The sequence below is a fragment of the Amblyomma mixtum genome, chromosome 2 (assembly GCF_055824585.1).
Source record: "Amblyomma mixtum isolate Tamu chromosome 2, ASM5582458v1, whole genome shotgun sequence".
Classification (NCBI taxonomy): domain Eukaryota; kingdom Metazoa; phylum Arthropoda; class Arachnida; order Ixodida; family Ixodidae; genus Amblyomma; species Amblyomma mixtum.
In genome coordinates, this window is record NC_143013.1 from 37,848,898 (window position 1) to 37,866,532 (window position 17,635).

At 42.6% G+C, this 17,635-nt stretch overlaps 1 protein-coding gene across 1 annotated transcript in view; it reads left to right on the plus strand.

Moving 5' to 3' along the window:
• The window catches only part of LOC149359012 (uncharacterized), a 31,393-nt gene extending 14,630 nt beyond the window's left edge, over nucleotides 1-16,763 (plus strand). The window contains exons 13-26 of the mRNA XM_089568968.1: nucleotides 1,696-1,840; nucleotides 5,186-5,262; nucleotides 6,119-6,191; nucleotides 6,931-7,062; nucleotides 8,080-8,115; nucleotides 8,512-8,589; nucleotides 8,688-8,756; nucleotides 9,398-9,484; nucleotides 11,937-12,067; nucleotides 12,848-12,880; nucleotides 13,801-13,860; nucleotides 14,678-14,698; nucleotides 14,790-14,828; nucleotides 16,682-16,763. Of these exons, the coding sequence (XP_089425094.1) occupies nucleotides 1,696-1,840; nucleotides 5,186-5,262; nucleotides 6,119-6,191; nucleotides 6,931-7,062; nucleotides 8,080-8,115; nucleotides 8,512-8,589; nucleotides 8,688-8,756; nucleotides 9,398-9,484; nucleotides 11,937-12,067; nucleotides 12,848-12,880; nucleotides 13,801-13,860; nucleotides 14,678-14,698; nucleotides 14,790-14,828; nucleotides 16,682-16,763 (1,063 nt within the window). The remainder of the gene's footprint in view (nucleotides 1-1,695; nucleotides 1,841-5,185; nucleotides 5,263-6,118; nucleotides 6,192-6,930; nucleotides 7,063-8,079; nucleotides 8,116-8,511; nucleotides 8,590-8,687; nucleotides 8,757-9,397; nucleotides 9,485-11,936; nucleotides 12,068-12,847; nucleotides 12,881-13,800; nucleotides 13,861-14,677; nucleotides 14,699-14,789; nucleotides 14,829-16,681) is intronic.
• Nucleotides 16,764-17,635: the final 872 nt, after the last annotated feature.

Here is a 17,635-nt window from a genome sequence, read left to right on the forward strand (position 1 = left end):
AAAGAGAAGAAAATGATTGTTGTTCAGATAGAGGAAGAATAAAATGAACCTAGAAGCCAAGTTGGATGACTATAAATTAATTAGTTAATTAATTATAGGCAAAATGTCTAAATTGCGTCGAAATAGCGTGGAGTCAATATAGTCACGGGAATGGTGTGACGTCACATCCGCCGGAAGTCGTCACGGCAGTGTCCTCGGCTTTCTCCTCTCAACACTTTAGTTGCCAAAGTGTCCTCGCATTTATTCATCTGCAGAGTTTGAATAAACAAAACAACCAAAGCAAAACATCGCGGTGCAGTAACGAAGAGCATATTCGTTCGGGTGTCTTGCACGAAGCAAGGCACACCAAGGCACATGCGATATGCGAACATAGTGGGTTTGAGTGCCACTGGTGGCACGCGGTTGTATTTTAACGCAGTATCGTTAAGGCTCCCCGTCCTGCAGAAAATCCTATGTCTGCGTTTCCAGCGTTGTGAGTGAAAAAAAACGGGCGGCTCTTCCGCCAGCTAGGTCACGTGACCTTGTGACGTCTTCAGAACCTTCCCCCCGTGGTAGGACTCCCAGGGACATATGAATTCAATGTGGAGAATGGCCTAATCCGTATATATGGGTATTAACTCATTAATGGTATGACGTAATATCCTTAAGGCGGAGCTTAAGTGTCATCTCAAATTTTCGCGTTATATCCTTAGGGTGAAGGTTAAGTGCCCTGTCAACTTTTAATGCGACAGTGTCAAAGGCTTCGTTACTCAGAAAATCCGGCGTCACCTTTGTCAACGTTGTGAGCGAAAAATCACGAGCATGGCTGTGGCAGGTGATCCCAAGGAAGAAACCAAGGAGGCAAATGAGCCACCTAGGTAACGTGGCCTTGAGTCGTCATTGCAACCTGTCCACCGAATTGTGAGCACACTGCCCACCCTGGCAGGTGACAGTTAATGACTGGGAAGAGCAACCTGGCTGGCATAAGGCCCACGCCTGGGAGCACCTGCAATCGCAGGGCAGTGGCGCATCGCTTAACCGCTGTGCCACTGCGCCAAGAGTGGTATGAGGACTACCAGGGACCTATGAATGTAAAGCAGAGAATGACATTCTGCATATATGAGAATTAACCTATTACGCTGTCGCATCATACCCTCAAGGTGGACCTTAAGTGTCCTCTTCAACGTTTTTTTTTTACTTCCGGTAAAAGTTCTGCCATATCTAAATTCATTCCCGAACTACTACTCGTCTGTAATCGACACTAGTATAGAAACAATACAATAGTTTGTTATACTTCTCCTGTTTTCAATTAGTGTTGGCTTCTTTCCTGTATTTTAATAAGTCTTTCATCTCCTTACCCTTGTCTGACAATTTTTTGAAGGCATTCGGCTTTCTGCTTCTCTCGCCTGCATACCGCGTACCACCGCGTGCCTAATAAATTACTCACAGTACCAGTGTCATTCAAAACGTGCAAATTTTGCGTTTCTTCTTATTCTCTGTGCATGTGGTTCACTACACGGCAACGCCCTCTTTCTCTCCCTTATTCGTCTTTTCTTGTCTTAAGCGCGGGCACATTAGCACGGCGCTGAAGAATTCGCATTTAATGACCGTGTTTGTTTCACGTAGCTGGATTTCTTGTGGCCGAAGTGCCTACGACCTAACAGCCGAGGTGCGCCTAAACGTCACTGATACAAGTTCCATTCTCTTTCTGCTCAGCACCAGCCACTGCATGGTGTTCGGCGCCTCAGTGATGCTCATATTAGCGGGTTTGTTTATGCTGCTCGGATGCATTGGCGACATCTACCTCTGCCGCTCTCAGCGATCTTACTTCCAAGGCAACGCCGTCCCGCTCAAGGACCTGGTAAGAAGCGGACTGTCTTCAAAAGCGTGTGCTCGAAGTCGATAATAGCGTAGCGGTGAATGAACATGGTGCTTTCACTGCATCCGCTCTTAACGGACGCGGATGACAAATGGAAGTTGGCCTGTATCGATAGACCTGTACCATTTACTTCTTTTGAATCGTTTCGTTTTGTTTCGAGATTTCATCCTTCCAATTTTCTAACCTGTGCAATCTTATCCACATGCGATTAAAATCTACCTACCTCCGTTTCATTGTATCATGGTTCGGATTTTCGTCGCTTGTTGCTTATTGCGGCTAAGCCTTTTTGTTTAAAAGGACAGTAAGGATGAGAAACTTGGCGGACGCTTAAGCTTCGCCTTTTAGAGTAGAACGCGACAGTTATCGACGCAGGGGCGGAGGGCTCCGCTTTCTCCGCAGACGAACGGGATCACAGCGCCCCTCGGCGGACTCCGCGACGCATGGAAACTTTCCGCCAGACACGCGAGACCTACAGGCAAAGTAGTATGTCAAAGTAGTAACAGGTGGCGGCACACTCGGCGGCCTCGTGGCGGGTTTATACCTTCCTCTCTTTCCTCATTAGTAATGCCCGCGTAACACCTTACACATCGATACATCATACATAGGCATCAAACCGTTCAAAGTCAGTGAATGATCTCAGAAATCGAATTAATCTGGTTAAATTACCTAATCACTAATTAGCATAGTTGTAATAAATTATGCGTGCATGTCCTTAATTATGCGCGCTTTAGGCACCAAACCAAGTCAGTCCACAACGCATTCACCAGGTCCACTTTAATCCGTGTAAAACCGACCAGCGTTTGTGACGTATAGTCATCGTGCCCGTCTCGTAATCCAAGGGTCGTTGGTTCAAATCCCGCCTAATTCACCTCAGTTTACTGTTAAACGCAATTACTTTGCTTTGCATATATAAACGCCCTTGATGCGTTTGCAACCAATTCGAGCACGCCAGCACCAATTTCTCTTTCTCCGTGCCGGTTCCGTGCGTGGACGGAGATACCTGCACGGGAAGCAGTTGATTGATTGTAAAACATTTTATTTGCCGGAAAGAGTGTGATCGCACCAAGGTGTTTGAATTAACCGCGCGAGGTCATGTGTTCTAACGTCACAAATCGGAGGTTAGTGCAAAGTTTTTGTCCATCCCACCGGTCAGCGCCGACGCCGGTTTTTCTGCGACACGTGGCCTTTAGCGCTAGTGATAATATAAGTTGACCTCTATCAATAGGGTCGCGCAGTTTAATCACAGAGAGGTCGTCGTGACCGAGAAAAGAGCTTTTTTAATCTAGATCAGAGGGATTTTAATCGAAATGCAGGACTCCTCACCACCGGTCGATTTGTCGAGTGAAATGGATGCGTCGAAATATTTTGGGTGCGGACCCCGGAGTATACGCTACCGTTCAGTTGAGAGCTGCGGCGACCCGTCGCTTTCCGTTATGATGTCACGAGTTTGAGTCGACTGGCGGGAACTTTTTAAATGAAAGTTCTTCTCAGATAAATGCGTCATTTGCTGCCGTACAGTCGGCAACAAAGCCGGAAATAGCCAGAGAATCAATTTTCGCAGGTAGCAAGAACTGGATGGAGATACCCTCATTGTTCATTTTATGAAACTATAGTGCGAGATAGCTAGCCTCGTATAGGGCGTCACTGTTTTCACTAGAATAGCCTGAATTAGTACTCCTGACAACCAAATAGCAAGAGTACTTTGTTGTGTTCTATGTAATATTTTCTGAAATATTTCTTGTAGAAGTTTCGTCCATACGGTTTCTTAAACTCAGTAAAAATATTCCGTGGCAATGTTTCCGAAATTCTCGCTATTTTGGGAGGAAAGTGGTACCGATGAATGGTATTTTATATCACGTCGATAGAGCGACATAAACCTGTGGTGCTCTTTTATTTATTTGTTTGACTTAATTTCACTTCTATAACGAAAAATGCATGTGCTATTGCACTATTTGTGTGCCTGGGAAAGAAAAGTAGAAACATAAAGTTAACGGGTTGAAATTTAAGCGTTGAAAAATATGAACCGCTATGGAATGGAGATTTAAAGTATAAGCAGAGCAAAAATAACTGATTGCGATTCAAAATGCGTGAGTAGCACGAGCTAAAACTCATGAGTAGAAGATGCTGTCGAAAGATCCGTTTTTGAGCGTCACGAATGTGGAGATGCGTGTAATAGTTACGGTCAAATGTATGTTCATACGTTGAATTCTGTGATACACGGTAACGAAAATAATTGCCTTGTTATATATTTCCGCGATTAGAAAGTTGGTATATGATTGTCAGCTTTAGTTGAATGAGCCGTAAGCTATGAGCTTTCAATATGAGCAGGTTTCATTGTGTGCTTTGTTTTTATTGAATTGCGACATGAACGTCATTTGGTGTTTATTTTCTGTGCTTCCTCCGCTATATAAAGGCCCCTTGATTTGTTACAGCTGATACTTCCTGGGCTATTGTTTGTTTCACGTGCAATATTCAACTGGTGCAGTGTTTCGTTGGCAGCTTTGTAAAAAAATTTCTTCACTCTGCCATAATTTCTTCTAGCGAAATTTTGATTTGTATTCCTCAACGTTCCAATTGTTGCCAAATTGCATTTTATTGCAACAATTGTTCAATGCATACATCTGCGAATAGGCTGAGTGTGTGGTATTGTTGAGCATGCTGCAGGAAAATAGTAGGCTTATACAGCTGCCTAACCTCATATTTTCTTATACCCCTCTTGCTTTCTTGAATGCGTGAATTACACGAAAAAAAAAATTATTTTTTTTGTGTTTAGTTTTCTGAGTATCATAACCTGAACCTCGTTTCAGCAGATAACAAAAACGGACACACATACCCATTTGTGACGGAACAGCGCAAAACACCGGGACAAGAGACAAGCGCTGTTTTTTTTTTGTTTTTTTTAGCGCTTGTGTCTTGTCCCGGTGTTTTGTGCTGTTCCGTCACAAATGAATAACCAACATGCCCAAGCTGCTGTCCTGACACATACCCAAACGGCAAATGCCCGAGTTATTGTGCATCTGTGTTCTTGCCTCTCTCTAGTATTCTCCGTAACGCGATTCGCAACAGGCGGAAAATCACCGATTTTTCGAGAAAACTACTTGGCTTCTTAGTGTCCACTCTTATTATTTTACTTTCGTACATGTCGAAAAAAACAAAGTTGTATATGGCCAGAAGCAGTTTGGTGACTGCCCAACCTCCATTTGCCCAGTCGAACATTTGCGGCCACTGAAGTCGATCACTGATAACACGAACATATCTATTAGCAAAACAAATAATAAAAAGGTGCAGTCGATGCATATATTTTGTGTGTTTTTTTTCCTTTTCAAGACAATATCAATTCTCATGAACGCCACAACAAACCGCCACTACGTCGAAAGACTGCTAAAGTTTACCGCTGTTGAAAAGTAAGTGAACTCTGATGGCGTTTTTTGTTGGTTTCCTTGTTGCAATATCGAGTTTATTTGCGTAATTTTATGCCTTTCTGCTCTATATATAAGGCCAAATAGGAACTATTGCAATCTTTAATGCTACTAAAACAGCAAAGATATTTACATTAAAGTTATGGTAACATTCACATCAGTCAGTCCAAATGTAGCCAGTTTACAACAACAATATTAGAGACTTTCTAAAACATAAAAGACCACGGTGTCGGGGTCACAGTGTATCGCTGCTCAAAGACGGGAATCTGATGAGAATGTTATTCAGCTGCACTGGGAAGTTAATCGCTGTAGTTAAGGTGTCCAGCATAGCCCTGTTATAAAAGTAGGCGTGACTTATCTGGCCCTTAGAGTACTAGAAAAAGAAGATATAGTTTTCTTAATTTTTTTCTCTTCAGATAAGGGCAAACATCTCAGAGCCTTTGTTTTTTATTCGTCTTGAATGTAAAGAATGTCAGTCGATTTGGGTAATTAGGCCAAATGCGGATATATGGTCTAGCATGACGTCAATCGTCGGTTCGAGATGCGAGCTACGAGGTGGTACCAGGATACCACCTAATTACTACCCGAGCATCTTCTGTTCAGCTACTGTGAAAGCATCATTCGAATCTCGTTCTCAGGCAGGCAAGCGGGCAGGCAGGCAGGTAGCTCCCAAATGGGGGGAATGGGCACTATAAGCGCTAACGCTACACAGCCTTCTGTAGGTAGTGCGGTGGGAATAGTGACGACCTAGCTGCGTCCAGGCTTCACTACAGTGCCTGTTGCAGTTAGGAGATTGGGTACAATACGTTTACAAACCCCGCTAACTATTTCTCTTTTCCAGACACTGCAAAGAGCACGTCGGAATTGGCGGACTTGCCGGGATTAAGCCGAAGGACCTCGAAGTTGCCCTCGATGTGAGCAGTGCGAACTCATTTAAACATAGATTGATACCATTGCTGTTTTTACGAACGCAACCGACAGTACACTTTTCTTGATTCCAACTTCGTATTTTGTCATGCAAAGCGGACGACCCAAACAGTTGTACTCCGGTACATCTCTGTTGATGACGAGGGTAAAGTGGCGGCAATCGATATTATGTGCCATGAAAAAATATCGATTTTTATTTTAAGGGTGCTTTTGTGAAGGCATGAGAACAGACACCACTTAACGATAGCCCTGCTCTCTGTTGTTGAGTAGAGTCATTGTTCTTCAATGACTATAATGAATATAAAGCATAAGGTCTTATCCGCCTTCCGGTTTGTTGGACTGCCCGTATATCGATGGTCAGAAACCTTCCTACCTTCAATACGAGTAGAAAGGGTGCAATCAGGCGTGATAAGCTGTTCGAGTCCTGACACCAAAATTCCCAGTTAAGAAGTGCCTTCGGGTAGAAGAAAAACTGCTTTCAGCTCTGAGTCGTTCGTTATTTTTTGGCACATGCGATGTGAAAGCAAAATAAGTTTATCGCATCTACGCAACGGAACGATAAACTTCAGATGCACGCAGTTTTAATCTAATGTTTGCTGAACGAGAGGTTGCATGAATTTAATTTTTTTTTTATGCAGAGAAATAATTCTCACGAGAAAGGCTGCTCATGTTAACCCGTCAATACTTTGCTGTAACTTGACCGTCGTCACTCCTTCTCTTTGACAGAAAATCGTAGAATACCAAACAGACGTCGTCCATCACTATAGATTGAACATTGATTTTCTTAAAAATAACATCGCGAACCGTTGGCAACTCGTGAAGGAATTTCAAGAAGAATTCAGTAAGAAGGACCTTTTGGTGAGTGTGTTGCTGTCACTGAGTTATTGCTGCATGCAAAGGTACACATTAAACAAGCAAAAACATTTCCGTGAAACTATTTGCTCACAGCAATGCTAAAAGAATATGCACAGTGTGATAAAAGCAGTGCAAAACAGATTTTTTTTTTCTAAGTTTTGAAAAGTACATCGGTGCAGTCTGTGGAAAGTTGCGATAGAGATATGATCCACCAACTGAAACAACTGATCAACTTTTTATTTTTGGTGTCAAGGCGCCAGACAAAAAAGAGTAGTTTCTAAATTTCGGATTCCGCAATTTGAGTCGAGAAGTCTAACACGAAAATGACGGTTCTAAAGCTCGCTAAGTTGGCTTTTCCACGTTGCACATTGCCGAAATGGCGTCCCTCATGTTTTCAATCTGAAAACTTTTATACAGTTTATTGGCTTTATGACGTGGAAAATGTTATGCTATTTCCGTAACAAGAGCCCGCTCAGCCACGCAATTTGATAAATGTGCAACATGTGAAAACCAGCTTCATTTCCAAGACCGTCTCTTTCGCATTTCATATCTCGAACCCCGTTACGAATTAAGAAAGTAAAAAAAAAAAATCAGGACTCACCTTCAGCTTTGTCGACCTTGAATTTCACACCAAAAACCAAACACACACACACACAACAAGAGAACGAGACAGAGCGTCATGTATGTGTGTGTGGTTTTTGGTACCTTTACTTTACAATGAATTACCAACTAGCTCAGCAAGAAGTCCTCTTCAATTTCACGGTATAATCCCTCGCCGTAAAGCTAAAACTAAAAGTTTTATTGAATAATTTAATTAATTATTACTGTTTGCATTGTACATTATCAATTACATGATGTCCGCCTTGCCGTGCAATGAATCTGCGCACACTGCAGCGACCTGTAAAACAAAATAAATGTATTGAACCAGCTAAAACAAGCGGTACTGAAACACATGAAAATAAAAAAATAACCAATTTCTTTCTATGCATGCTCTTTCCTTTCACCTCTCGTTCCGGCCAGTACGCGAACAACGGAGAGTTTCACAAAAAAATAACAGTAAGTATGAGCAGGCTGACCTCAACCATGTCACATACGCGTTTGGGCGTTATCTTTTTTTTTTTTAGTAACATTGGCCAGTACTTTCCTCTCGAAGATATTGGGGCCATTGTCGATGTCGCAGGACGTAGAGGCCATAAGTTTCCGCGTTTATGCGCCAACTGAAGGCAGTGTTCCTCAGCAGATCTAGAGCATAGTGCACGTATGCGCTAGAGTTGGTTGTAATACAACTACCAATATACCTCATTCGCTTCAGAGAGATGATTATTTTTAGCTTTTTTGAACACATAAATGGAGCACATTTTTTCTTAAAACGCGAGTGCTCCTTAATCTACGTCCTGATAGGCCTACTATCTTAAGATCAGATTAGAAACTATTTTTCAACTTGGGTTCCAGAGATACATGCAAGACGATGAGAAACTACACGCGTTTGTGACGCAGAATACGTCAGATTTTAAAGAATTGGTCAAGCAGGTAAGTACGCGCTCATGTTCTCCTAATGTTCATGCCATCCACAACCATTTGGCGCCTGTTTCATGCCTCCATCCTTTGTCTTTCCGCAACCCGGTTAGTCGTTCCTGGATTTCACAATTGAAGAGTGCGACTACCTCAAGAACAACATTTCAGCTTACATTGACGAGGTGAGCTTTTGCAGAACTCTCGACTGGCTGTAATATATTCACCGAACCCAAAAAACAATTATGCAGCATGTTCAAAATACTTTCAAGAAATCTTCGTTGTCATGTCTTGACAGCAGTAGTGTGCAGCGGAATCGTTTTCTTTTATTTAGTAATGTAGAGACGCTTTCGCTGCGACAAAACTGATCTCGGGGCTGCAGATATGCTGGGGCAGAACCATGTACAGCTTTTGTCAAAAGCAACCAGGCTCCATGGTTTGCTTCTCATTCGTATAACAGAGCCCTCACGGCTTCCCTAAAGATCAAAAAGTTCTTTGAAGGTGAGAACACGGGTTCTTCTTAGCATACAGTGATTTAGAGGTTGAGGGCTGGAATATTAGCTTTAATATAAGACTGAGAAGAAAAACGTGCAGCCTGGTTACTTTTGATAAAGGCTGTACCTCTGTCGAGGAAATAAAACACCTACTAACGCAAATGATTTGGTTACCGCAGAGAAGATCTGTTGTGAAGACAGTTTCTTTTTCAACTGAATCAAATTTTGTTGAAATTAATTCACCGTTAGTTTCGCCCTAACGTTGTACCAAAATTAATTTTGCTTAAGGGGTCACTTGTGCTTATTACTCCTGCTTTCATTTCATATTACAGTTTGACAACATTGGATTGTGCGGAAATATTCTCGCCGTTTTTACGGACGGGTTTAACATTCTGTGCCGCGGAATGATTGACTTTGTGGTGAGTGCCGTTACGCAGCGGCCTTAATTAGATTGGTTTGCGCTGAACTAGTTTATTATCCCCGCCATATCACTAAATGCAGACAAAAATCATGGGAGACGCTAAGGTGCAGCTCAAGGTCCGAGAAAAAGCGGCACAGTAAGAAAAATAAATTAAAGGTGGGAAATAATCCCCGCATTGTAACTCTCCAAGGGGCCCTGTGGGCAAATAAATAAACTGCCGCACTTACATAATATAAAAGTTTTCTTCTTTCTAATTTAATCTCTTTGGCGTTGTCAAGCTAACAGGCTGTTCGAGTTGCATTTTCGGAGAAATCAACTTGACGTAAGAGCTGCAAGTTTTACAGTAAAATTAACATGGAAAAAGTAGTTTACAGCTGATTTGATTTGAAAACCAGGACATCTTAAGTTGCCAAAAAATCGTTTTCCTCATGCACAAACTTGGCACACGGCAATCATGCTACTTTTTCACTGCCAAGTCAGTCTGTCATGCTTAGTGACTAGAACCAGCAGGGTATGAAGTAAGCTGCCACGTAGGTCACTTATAATGTAACTTCCTGCTCTGTGGAAAAGCATAAAGCTGGCCACAGGTGGCCTCCTATGGAACCATGCAAGAAAAAAAAATGGTTCCTAGTCGACACCTGCCGATCACATTCTGCAGCAAAACCGCTTTTATGCGCACCTCCGAAGCCTTTCTAGCGAGAACAAGAAATGGCAAATGTGGAGGGAACGAAACAGAATGCGATTACTCATACCTGTGGCGCGCCCTAAGACTGAATAGCGTCCGAACATACGTACTCTGCCGCCGTGTCAACAAGGGTTTGTCTTTTCGCAGCAGCTCTATTCGCAGCAGCAGAACAGCGCGCACTGAAGCCGCTGTAATAACGACTACTTTAATTGTTCAAGTTATTCTGCATGAAAGTACTTTATTTTAACCCCGAAAACATCTGGACCTCTCTTAGAATTTTTTTTTTCTAGGGACTTAAAGGGCAACTGCGTATGTTGTAGAAATCGACAAGCGTAACGGAGTCGAATGTGTGGAACTTGCAGGTAAAGCATGCGGAGTCCTTTTGGGCTATCATTCGAAATGGTGACCTAGTCGGCGATTAAAATCCCAATGGTCTTCAAGCTTCTCACAGCGCACAGAGCCAAGTGGGGGGCGCACGGTAACGTCATTGAGGGTACCCGTACATTTCCAACGTATAAACGCTTTATTTGAAGGAAAAAAATCAACGTCACCGAAGACAAAGCCCGTCGAGCATTGTTTGGCGGCATGGCAGGGTGTGGTTGATGATAGCAGTAATTTGAAATCTTGCCTTCCGTGACGTCGAAACGAACTTCCCCGTACTGCTGCGGTACATTGAAGAGAAGGCCAAAAATCAATCCTCGATTACGTCATTATTGTAAATGCGAATGCAAAAATACTAGGCATGCTTTACCCACAACCTCTAAAGATTTTAATCCTAGAATATCGCGGAATTCTCAAAAATGGTGCAGGTGCCCTTTAAGTAAGCAAAATAGGCGTTCACGCGTTATACACCATGTAACGTGCACGCATTGTGTAGGTCATTGTGTATTCTGATAAGGTTATTGTGCACATTTTGCATGGGCATACCCAAAAATTCTAGACAACAGCATTTATAAGCGGGAAACCATCGAAAAACACAGTTTTTAGCATATATTTTAAGATTCCACTGACAGTCAATACATACGCAGGTCACCCGACGGCAGTATTGGATTTCTTTTTTTCTTTTAGCGTTTTTGCTACCGTCAACAACGTTCCTCTTTGGTTTTGTATGGCAGTCTAATCTGTTCAGTGTGATCGATGGAAACACTTTAAAAGAAACATTTTCCAAAGTATCAGAAGAATAGGCCAATACTTTCAAGATTTCTATAACAGTATTTTACAGTTTTTGAATTTTCTAAATTTTATCTGAGATTGTAGGACATGTAACGTCCTTCGGTGGAAAGTAATTCGTCTAGCTTCTGCACACGCTTGATAAAGCAAAAAGTCTGTAAGGCTTTTTTCTTTTCTGAGGTGAGCAAGTAGCGGTGGCAAGTATACCACATCCTGTGAGGTGCAGGTTTATGTATTACACCCGGCGGGGTACACGATGACTGGCGTGCGCCACACAGGTGTGCCATAGAGCCATGAGTGAAACTGCCCCACGCCAATCTTGCCATAACCGCAGAAAATACATTCTCCAGAGCTCCTACTCTACGGCTCACATCACCTCTATAATAGCTATATTTGACAGCCATAATTATGATCTTCAGCTACTTTAACGACCAGCACGTGATGGGTTAGCATGTGTACAGACTCAGTACTAAAAAAGTAGTTCAAGCAAAACTGTATTACAAGTAGCGGCAATATCTTTTCGCATGTTTGGTGCCGCAGCTGCTTCCGTTACGGAGTGCAGCCTAACGCTTATTTCTTCTAATATATTTCACAGAATGGTTACTGGCTCTCAATGATGGTCCTAGTCGGGATTTACGTGTACGGCATCTATATATCTCTGATCGGATCCAAATACCTCTACACTATGCAGACTTATACCTACGAGGGAGAGCCTGTGCCAGCGGGGTAAGCCCCTCTCTCTATTCTTGCATGCTTTACACCTTAGCAGATTACTACGACACTGTCTCTACTCATTAGAGCTATGCTCACTTACTGTAGAAGCAGGTAACAAATATAATTTTGTTGCGCAGCTCTAAATGCGCATTTGAGCAATCAATATCCCGGAAACATTGACATCCTTGCCTACTTCATTCTGCTACTGAAGTATAATGAACCTTATATATACTACTCCATGTTTAATTAAATGGTTACAAACACTCCATTAAAATCTTTTTCTTTCCATCGTTTTTGCGCAGACAGAAGAGAACACAGCAGTGAGAACGCTATGAATGTTATCAGCCAGTTTAGTTAATTCAGTACAAAAGGCTGGCTAATTTGGTTTGTAAATATCAACACCTCTCCTCTGCTTTAATTTCGCTGTAGTTATAGAAAGCAGTTGACGACAGCCAGAGCTTAAAAAAATTACCCTCCAGCCAAAAACCGCCAATATCGAATTGGTCGCAGGGTGCTGCAGAACTGCCACCCGTTAAACTAATTTATAAACTCTTTAAAATCTTGTATTGTACTGTGGACAAACTAAGGAATCCCAGACTGTTTTAGTAAGCTAGTTTTTAATTCTTCATCATGATGATGTGTATTCAAGGCTGTGTTGCTTAATACTTCGCGAATCATTGGTTTTCTCTTACCTACAGGACAAAATTCGAGGAGCTGTAAGTACAATGAGTACCAAATACGGGCATTTTTTAAAATAAATGGTAATGTTAATATCGTTTGTTCTTCACACAGCCAAATTCACAAGAAGCAGAGAGTGCGAAAGAAGTAAGTTGTAAATCGTTTCATTCCGCTGTAGCAGCATCTTTAGTCACAATGAAATAAATATTTACAAAAGAGTTCACTAAACGCCGCAAGCTGAGAAAACCAGCAGTATCCTGTTATGGAGGAAGGACCTAGCTGCAAGCATCAATAAAAGCAGACACTATTTATGTTTATTAGGCATTGCGTACATCTTCAAGATGTTATTAGGCTGTCTATAATCAATGTATTCATGTTAAACGTAGTTGTCTATCGTCTCTCCTTTGTTTGTTGATCAACGAGAAAAATTAATACGCATACCGTTTACCGCGGAGATGCGCTTTCACGTTACCTGACGCCAACTTAAGCCAGCATTTTCACTAAATCAGCTCTACGGATGAAACGATTCAGTGCAAGCGTACGGGGGTGTAGTCTAAAACAGTTTTGCTTGACCACTTTGTATAAATTTCCAAAATCGAGTTTCTTAAACTGACATACTCTTAATCAAGAATAACAGTTGGTGGAAATAAAATCTCCTTATTTCCTGATGCTAACGCAGTCAGCGCAGAAGCATTTAACCTGTTCGTTTCAGGTGAACAGAAACAAGAGAACTGATCAAATACGTAGTGAAAAATTAATCACTGGGGAACATTATTAGTTCTGCGTCGTGTTTACCTATCAGCGCAGTTGATATAGCGAAATGAACAACAGACCAAAGATATCCTTGATGAAACAATTATGCAATTATGCAATTATGCAATTATCCCCCGAGAACGATCAACAAGCCTTTTCAACAATCTTATTGTCATCCAAGGCGACATTGCTTTCGGAGTTGCCTAAATTTGAAGAAAAATTTTTGCATTCCATACTTATTAAACTAGTGGACAATTAGTTCACCTTATAGAGAATTAAACAGAAAACCTTACACCACTGCTTTTCTTTTCAAGGGTCGTTGCAGCGCCAGTAATTCGCACAGAAGACGAACGCCTGAGGAAGGAGGATGCCGAGTGAGTGATTTCACATAATTCGTGGGGCCTGTGAAATACCTAAATAGCTTCCGGGAAATTACTCTGTAATTAGCAAAAAGAGTGAAAGGTGCATGGCGTATTTACAGTTTAGCACATGTGATATGGTTGAAACGAGCCGACGAAAGAATGGATGCGTTAAGTTAACCTAGAGAAAGCATTCATTGAGTGCAGAACCGATACTGTGTGCCAGATTCTGATGGCCTTTGAAAAAGAGCATATAGGCCAGACAAGCAGGTGCATGAACACAGGTTTGCGAGGACGAATACATTCCTAGATGCGAACCAGGAAAATAATTTGGCAGTAATATGCCGCAGTTACAGAAGGGAAAAAAATAGTAAGCCAATGTTCGTGCATGTGACCAGTTTTGGAAAAGGAGGACCAGATATTAGTAGACGATTTTTTAACGTTTTCAAATTAGCAATCTGAAAAACTGCCACTTAAATGCTTGGTCGATATGTTTAACTGAGAAGGAGCATGGACAGCATGGAGGTCGGAAAGACCCTGGAAAAAAATAGCTAAGCATACATCACTGCACGCGCCTGCGTAGAAAGTAGTCAAAATTCTCATGCGCAGGAGGTTTGCGTGGCAGGTTTTGTAGAATAAAGCCCATTTGAAGTATAACGCCTCTCCATGTCAACCACTTCTTTCTTGTACCACTTCTTTCTTGTATCCCCATAATTCACTTTATTGTTTTCACTAAAAAACAGGAGAGCTTCCATTAGAAGTGCATATTATGCGAAGCAACTTGCCTCTCTTACCATGTGGTTTACTCAGAGTAATTAATTTTTACTTCCAGACGACTACGGCAGATTCGTCTGTAAGTATGACAGAAGTAACGGTGATTTATTCGATAAATTATGCAAGCGAACACGAGGATTCCTAATCAATGTCTTTGTTTTTTCTTGCAGACGAAAGGCCATGAGGGCGCCTGACACTCAACTGAAGTAGTAAGTGTGCATCAGGCCAACAACTAATATGCCTGAACACTGAGTGGCACAGTAGCATCCAGAAACGCATTAGAGCTCTAGTACAGGCACAGCAACAGCAAATGATTCCTGCGCGTCATTGTGTGTTCATTATACATATACATGATGCATATAACTATGCTTATTTCCTGCACAACACACGAGTCCGAACCTGCTGAAGCCTCAGTCGGCTTGAGTAGTAACTCCCTGCAGCAGGCGAGGCATCTGACATATACGGTTACAAAAGCAAAAACTAGAGCAGAAAATGCAGAAAAATGTCGCCTTATAAAAAAAATGGAAAGGATACCTACCACTGCAGGCATATATACCTACACGCTTGCACACGCAAAAAGATCCATATTACCAACGCAGGCCAAAGCCCTAGGAAGTCAAGACAGAAGCAGCAGTATATTGCAGTATGTCGCTTTGAGTGCCTTTAGTAAACTGCACGTGACATCAACAAGTTCATGACCAATGGCAGCTGTTGGACGCTGCAGCGTCGCTTCCTAGGCAGGCACTGTGCCGAGTCACTTCAGGATTGCGTGTACATTTCTAAGTGCTTAAAATGACACTACAAGTAGATGCGCGCGTTGGAACATGGTGTAATTGTAGGTTTCATTTGCTACACACTTTTCTGATTCCATCTTGTCTAGCAGGTTTCTCAAGAGCATAACTGCTAATAGTGATACAGTCAACTATTTCTAAACAAAGTTTTTCTCACTGCGCTTTACTTCAGAAACAGTGCATTATTGCATCATCCAAAGAGGAAAGAACTCGCCTGGAGTGAATAAAATCGGCCTCGCCGTGTCGTTTGCTAACCGTCCAAGTTAGCTTAGTAGACATAACTTCACCAGCGAAAGAACGAGACACCAGTAGAAGAACACAGGACAACGCCGGTGTCTCCTGGTGTCTCGTTCTTTCGCTGGTGAAGTTATGTCAGATGCACACCTACTAGCCCACATGGGTACCTTGTTTAGCTTAGTAGTTAGAGCTGTTAGCCCGTGAACACGTTGGCCATCAGTACATACCCCGAATTTTTTCATCGCCTGGGAAGGTGGTGAGAAAACATGCAGATTTTTGTTGTTGCCGCATGAGGTAGCTCGGATACATGCTAGGAATTACACCCCTCATTCTTTTCCTATTTTGTCGAGATTTGGTGGAACACCTCGCAAGTACATACCCAGTTACGCTTATCTGGAGTGGTCTAGCGGCTATGTTCTAGCTCGAATTTGACATATTCGCTGCAAGCTGAGGCTGCCTCGAACAAATCGCAGACAGCGCTTCCGACAGTCAGTAGCAAACATCTTTGACTGGCGCCTTGATAAGCAGAGTGTATTGCTCGGCAAGTTCGTATTGCCGTTTATTGCTGGAAAATGTGACACACAGTCACGTCCTCTCATCGTCCGTCGTCTGCCAGCTCTAAATTTCTGAGCCTTGATAAGACCACAAACGCACGCCGCTTGAAAGCTGTTGGCGTTTTTGGCAAACTGATATAGAGCCCAGCTGCAACGGACTGTCCTGGTACGCGCTGTGCTTAGCCTGGCAGTCGATCACTTGACGTTTAACGCACGGAGGAGCAGAAAAAGTTGTACAGTGCAGTTTCTGGCGAAATTTTCAAGTATGTTTTTTCTTTCATCTATTTGTAACCTTAAAATCCGGTCAAGAGGAGGAAAAAAAACCCCAAGGAATAAAAAATCTCTCCTTTGTTTCGTGACTAGTATGCACATTTAGGGCTCTAGAAAAGCAATTGTTTGTAACCTTAGGATTGGAAATGTTACGCGAATCCACCATGTCTAACGATAAATTTTTATGTTATGTTTCTTTTCGTTTTGCAGCCTTGTGCCCATAGTGCCGACAGCTAACTCGGCAGCTAAGCCGGCCAATCCAAAAGGTTCGTCGTCAAGTGCTTCGACGTAAATCTCAAGCGAAGCTTCACCGATGCCTCGCGGATTAAAAACTGCCTTGCACTGCAGTGCAAGACGGCGCTTAGAGCCTGCGAGTGAAAATAATTCCTCTATTTACAACTATTGTAAAGAATGCGCTGTAGACGAACCTGCATCAGATGTGTTTTGTGTGACCTCAAAAATTATATGCTTTCCATGGAGCTTTGCGGCGTCGCGATGCACTCTGACCAAACCTACGCATATACCCTACATATATACCTAATCACCGAACTTACACATATACCTACTGTTTACTGCCCACATTCGCGTTCATTAAAACAGGCATTTCTGGAGTACTGTTCTTGCAAGCGCAACATGTTACTTTTGAATCTCGGTATGAAAGGCTGTTCCGTAAGGGCATGGAATCCTCTGCACTTTGCTTTTCCAAGGACGAAACATACTTCTAAAAAGGCTACTTGGCCTCTCAGTGCATCTTAGTCGTAGCTGAGAAGAGTTTTGTCATTAATCTAGCCCCATGTCTCTCAGTCATTTCTTGGTCCTGCCTCGCCGTGTAGCCCTTACTTTTAGTAGCTGTTTTTTTTTTTTACTGCTAAGAAAACATGAGTGCCATTGAGCGAAAATGGCGGCGTCTATCTCTGCGTGGCCGCCGAGTGAAGCCGCCGGTGCCTACAATGAGCCAAAGACAGAAATTGCCCCCCCCCCCCTCTCCCCTCCCACTCCAAAGAAAGGGGGAAGGGTACACTCTAAGAACTAAAGGAGTGCGGGGAACTCCTTTCGATGGAGTATACGCTTGTCCCATGTTTCACTCCTTTTTCCAGAATCGCCGTACTCCTTCATGACGCACTCTCTCTGCAGGAGTAGATACACTCCTTTAATACGAATGGC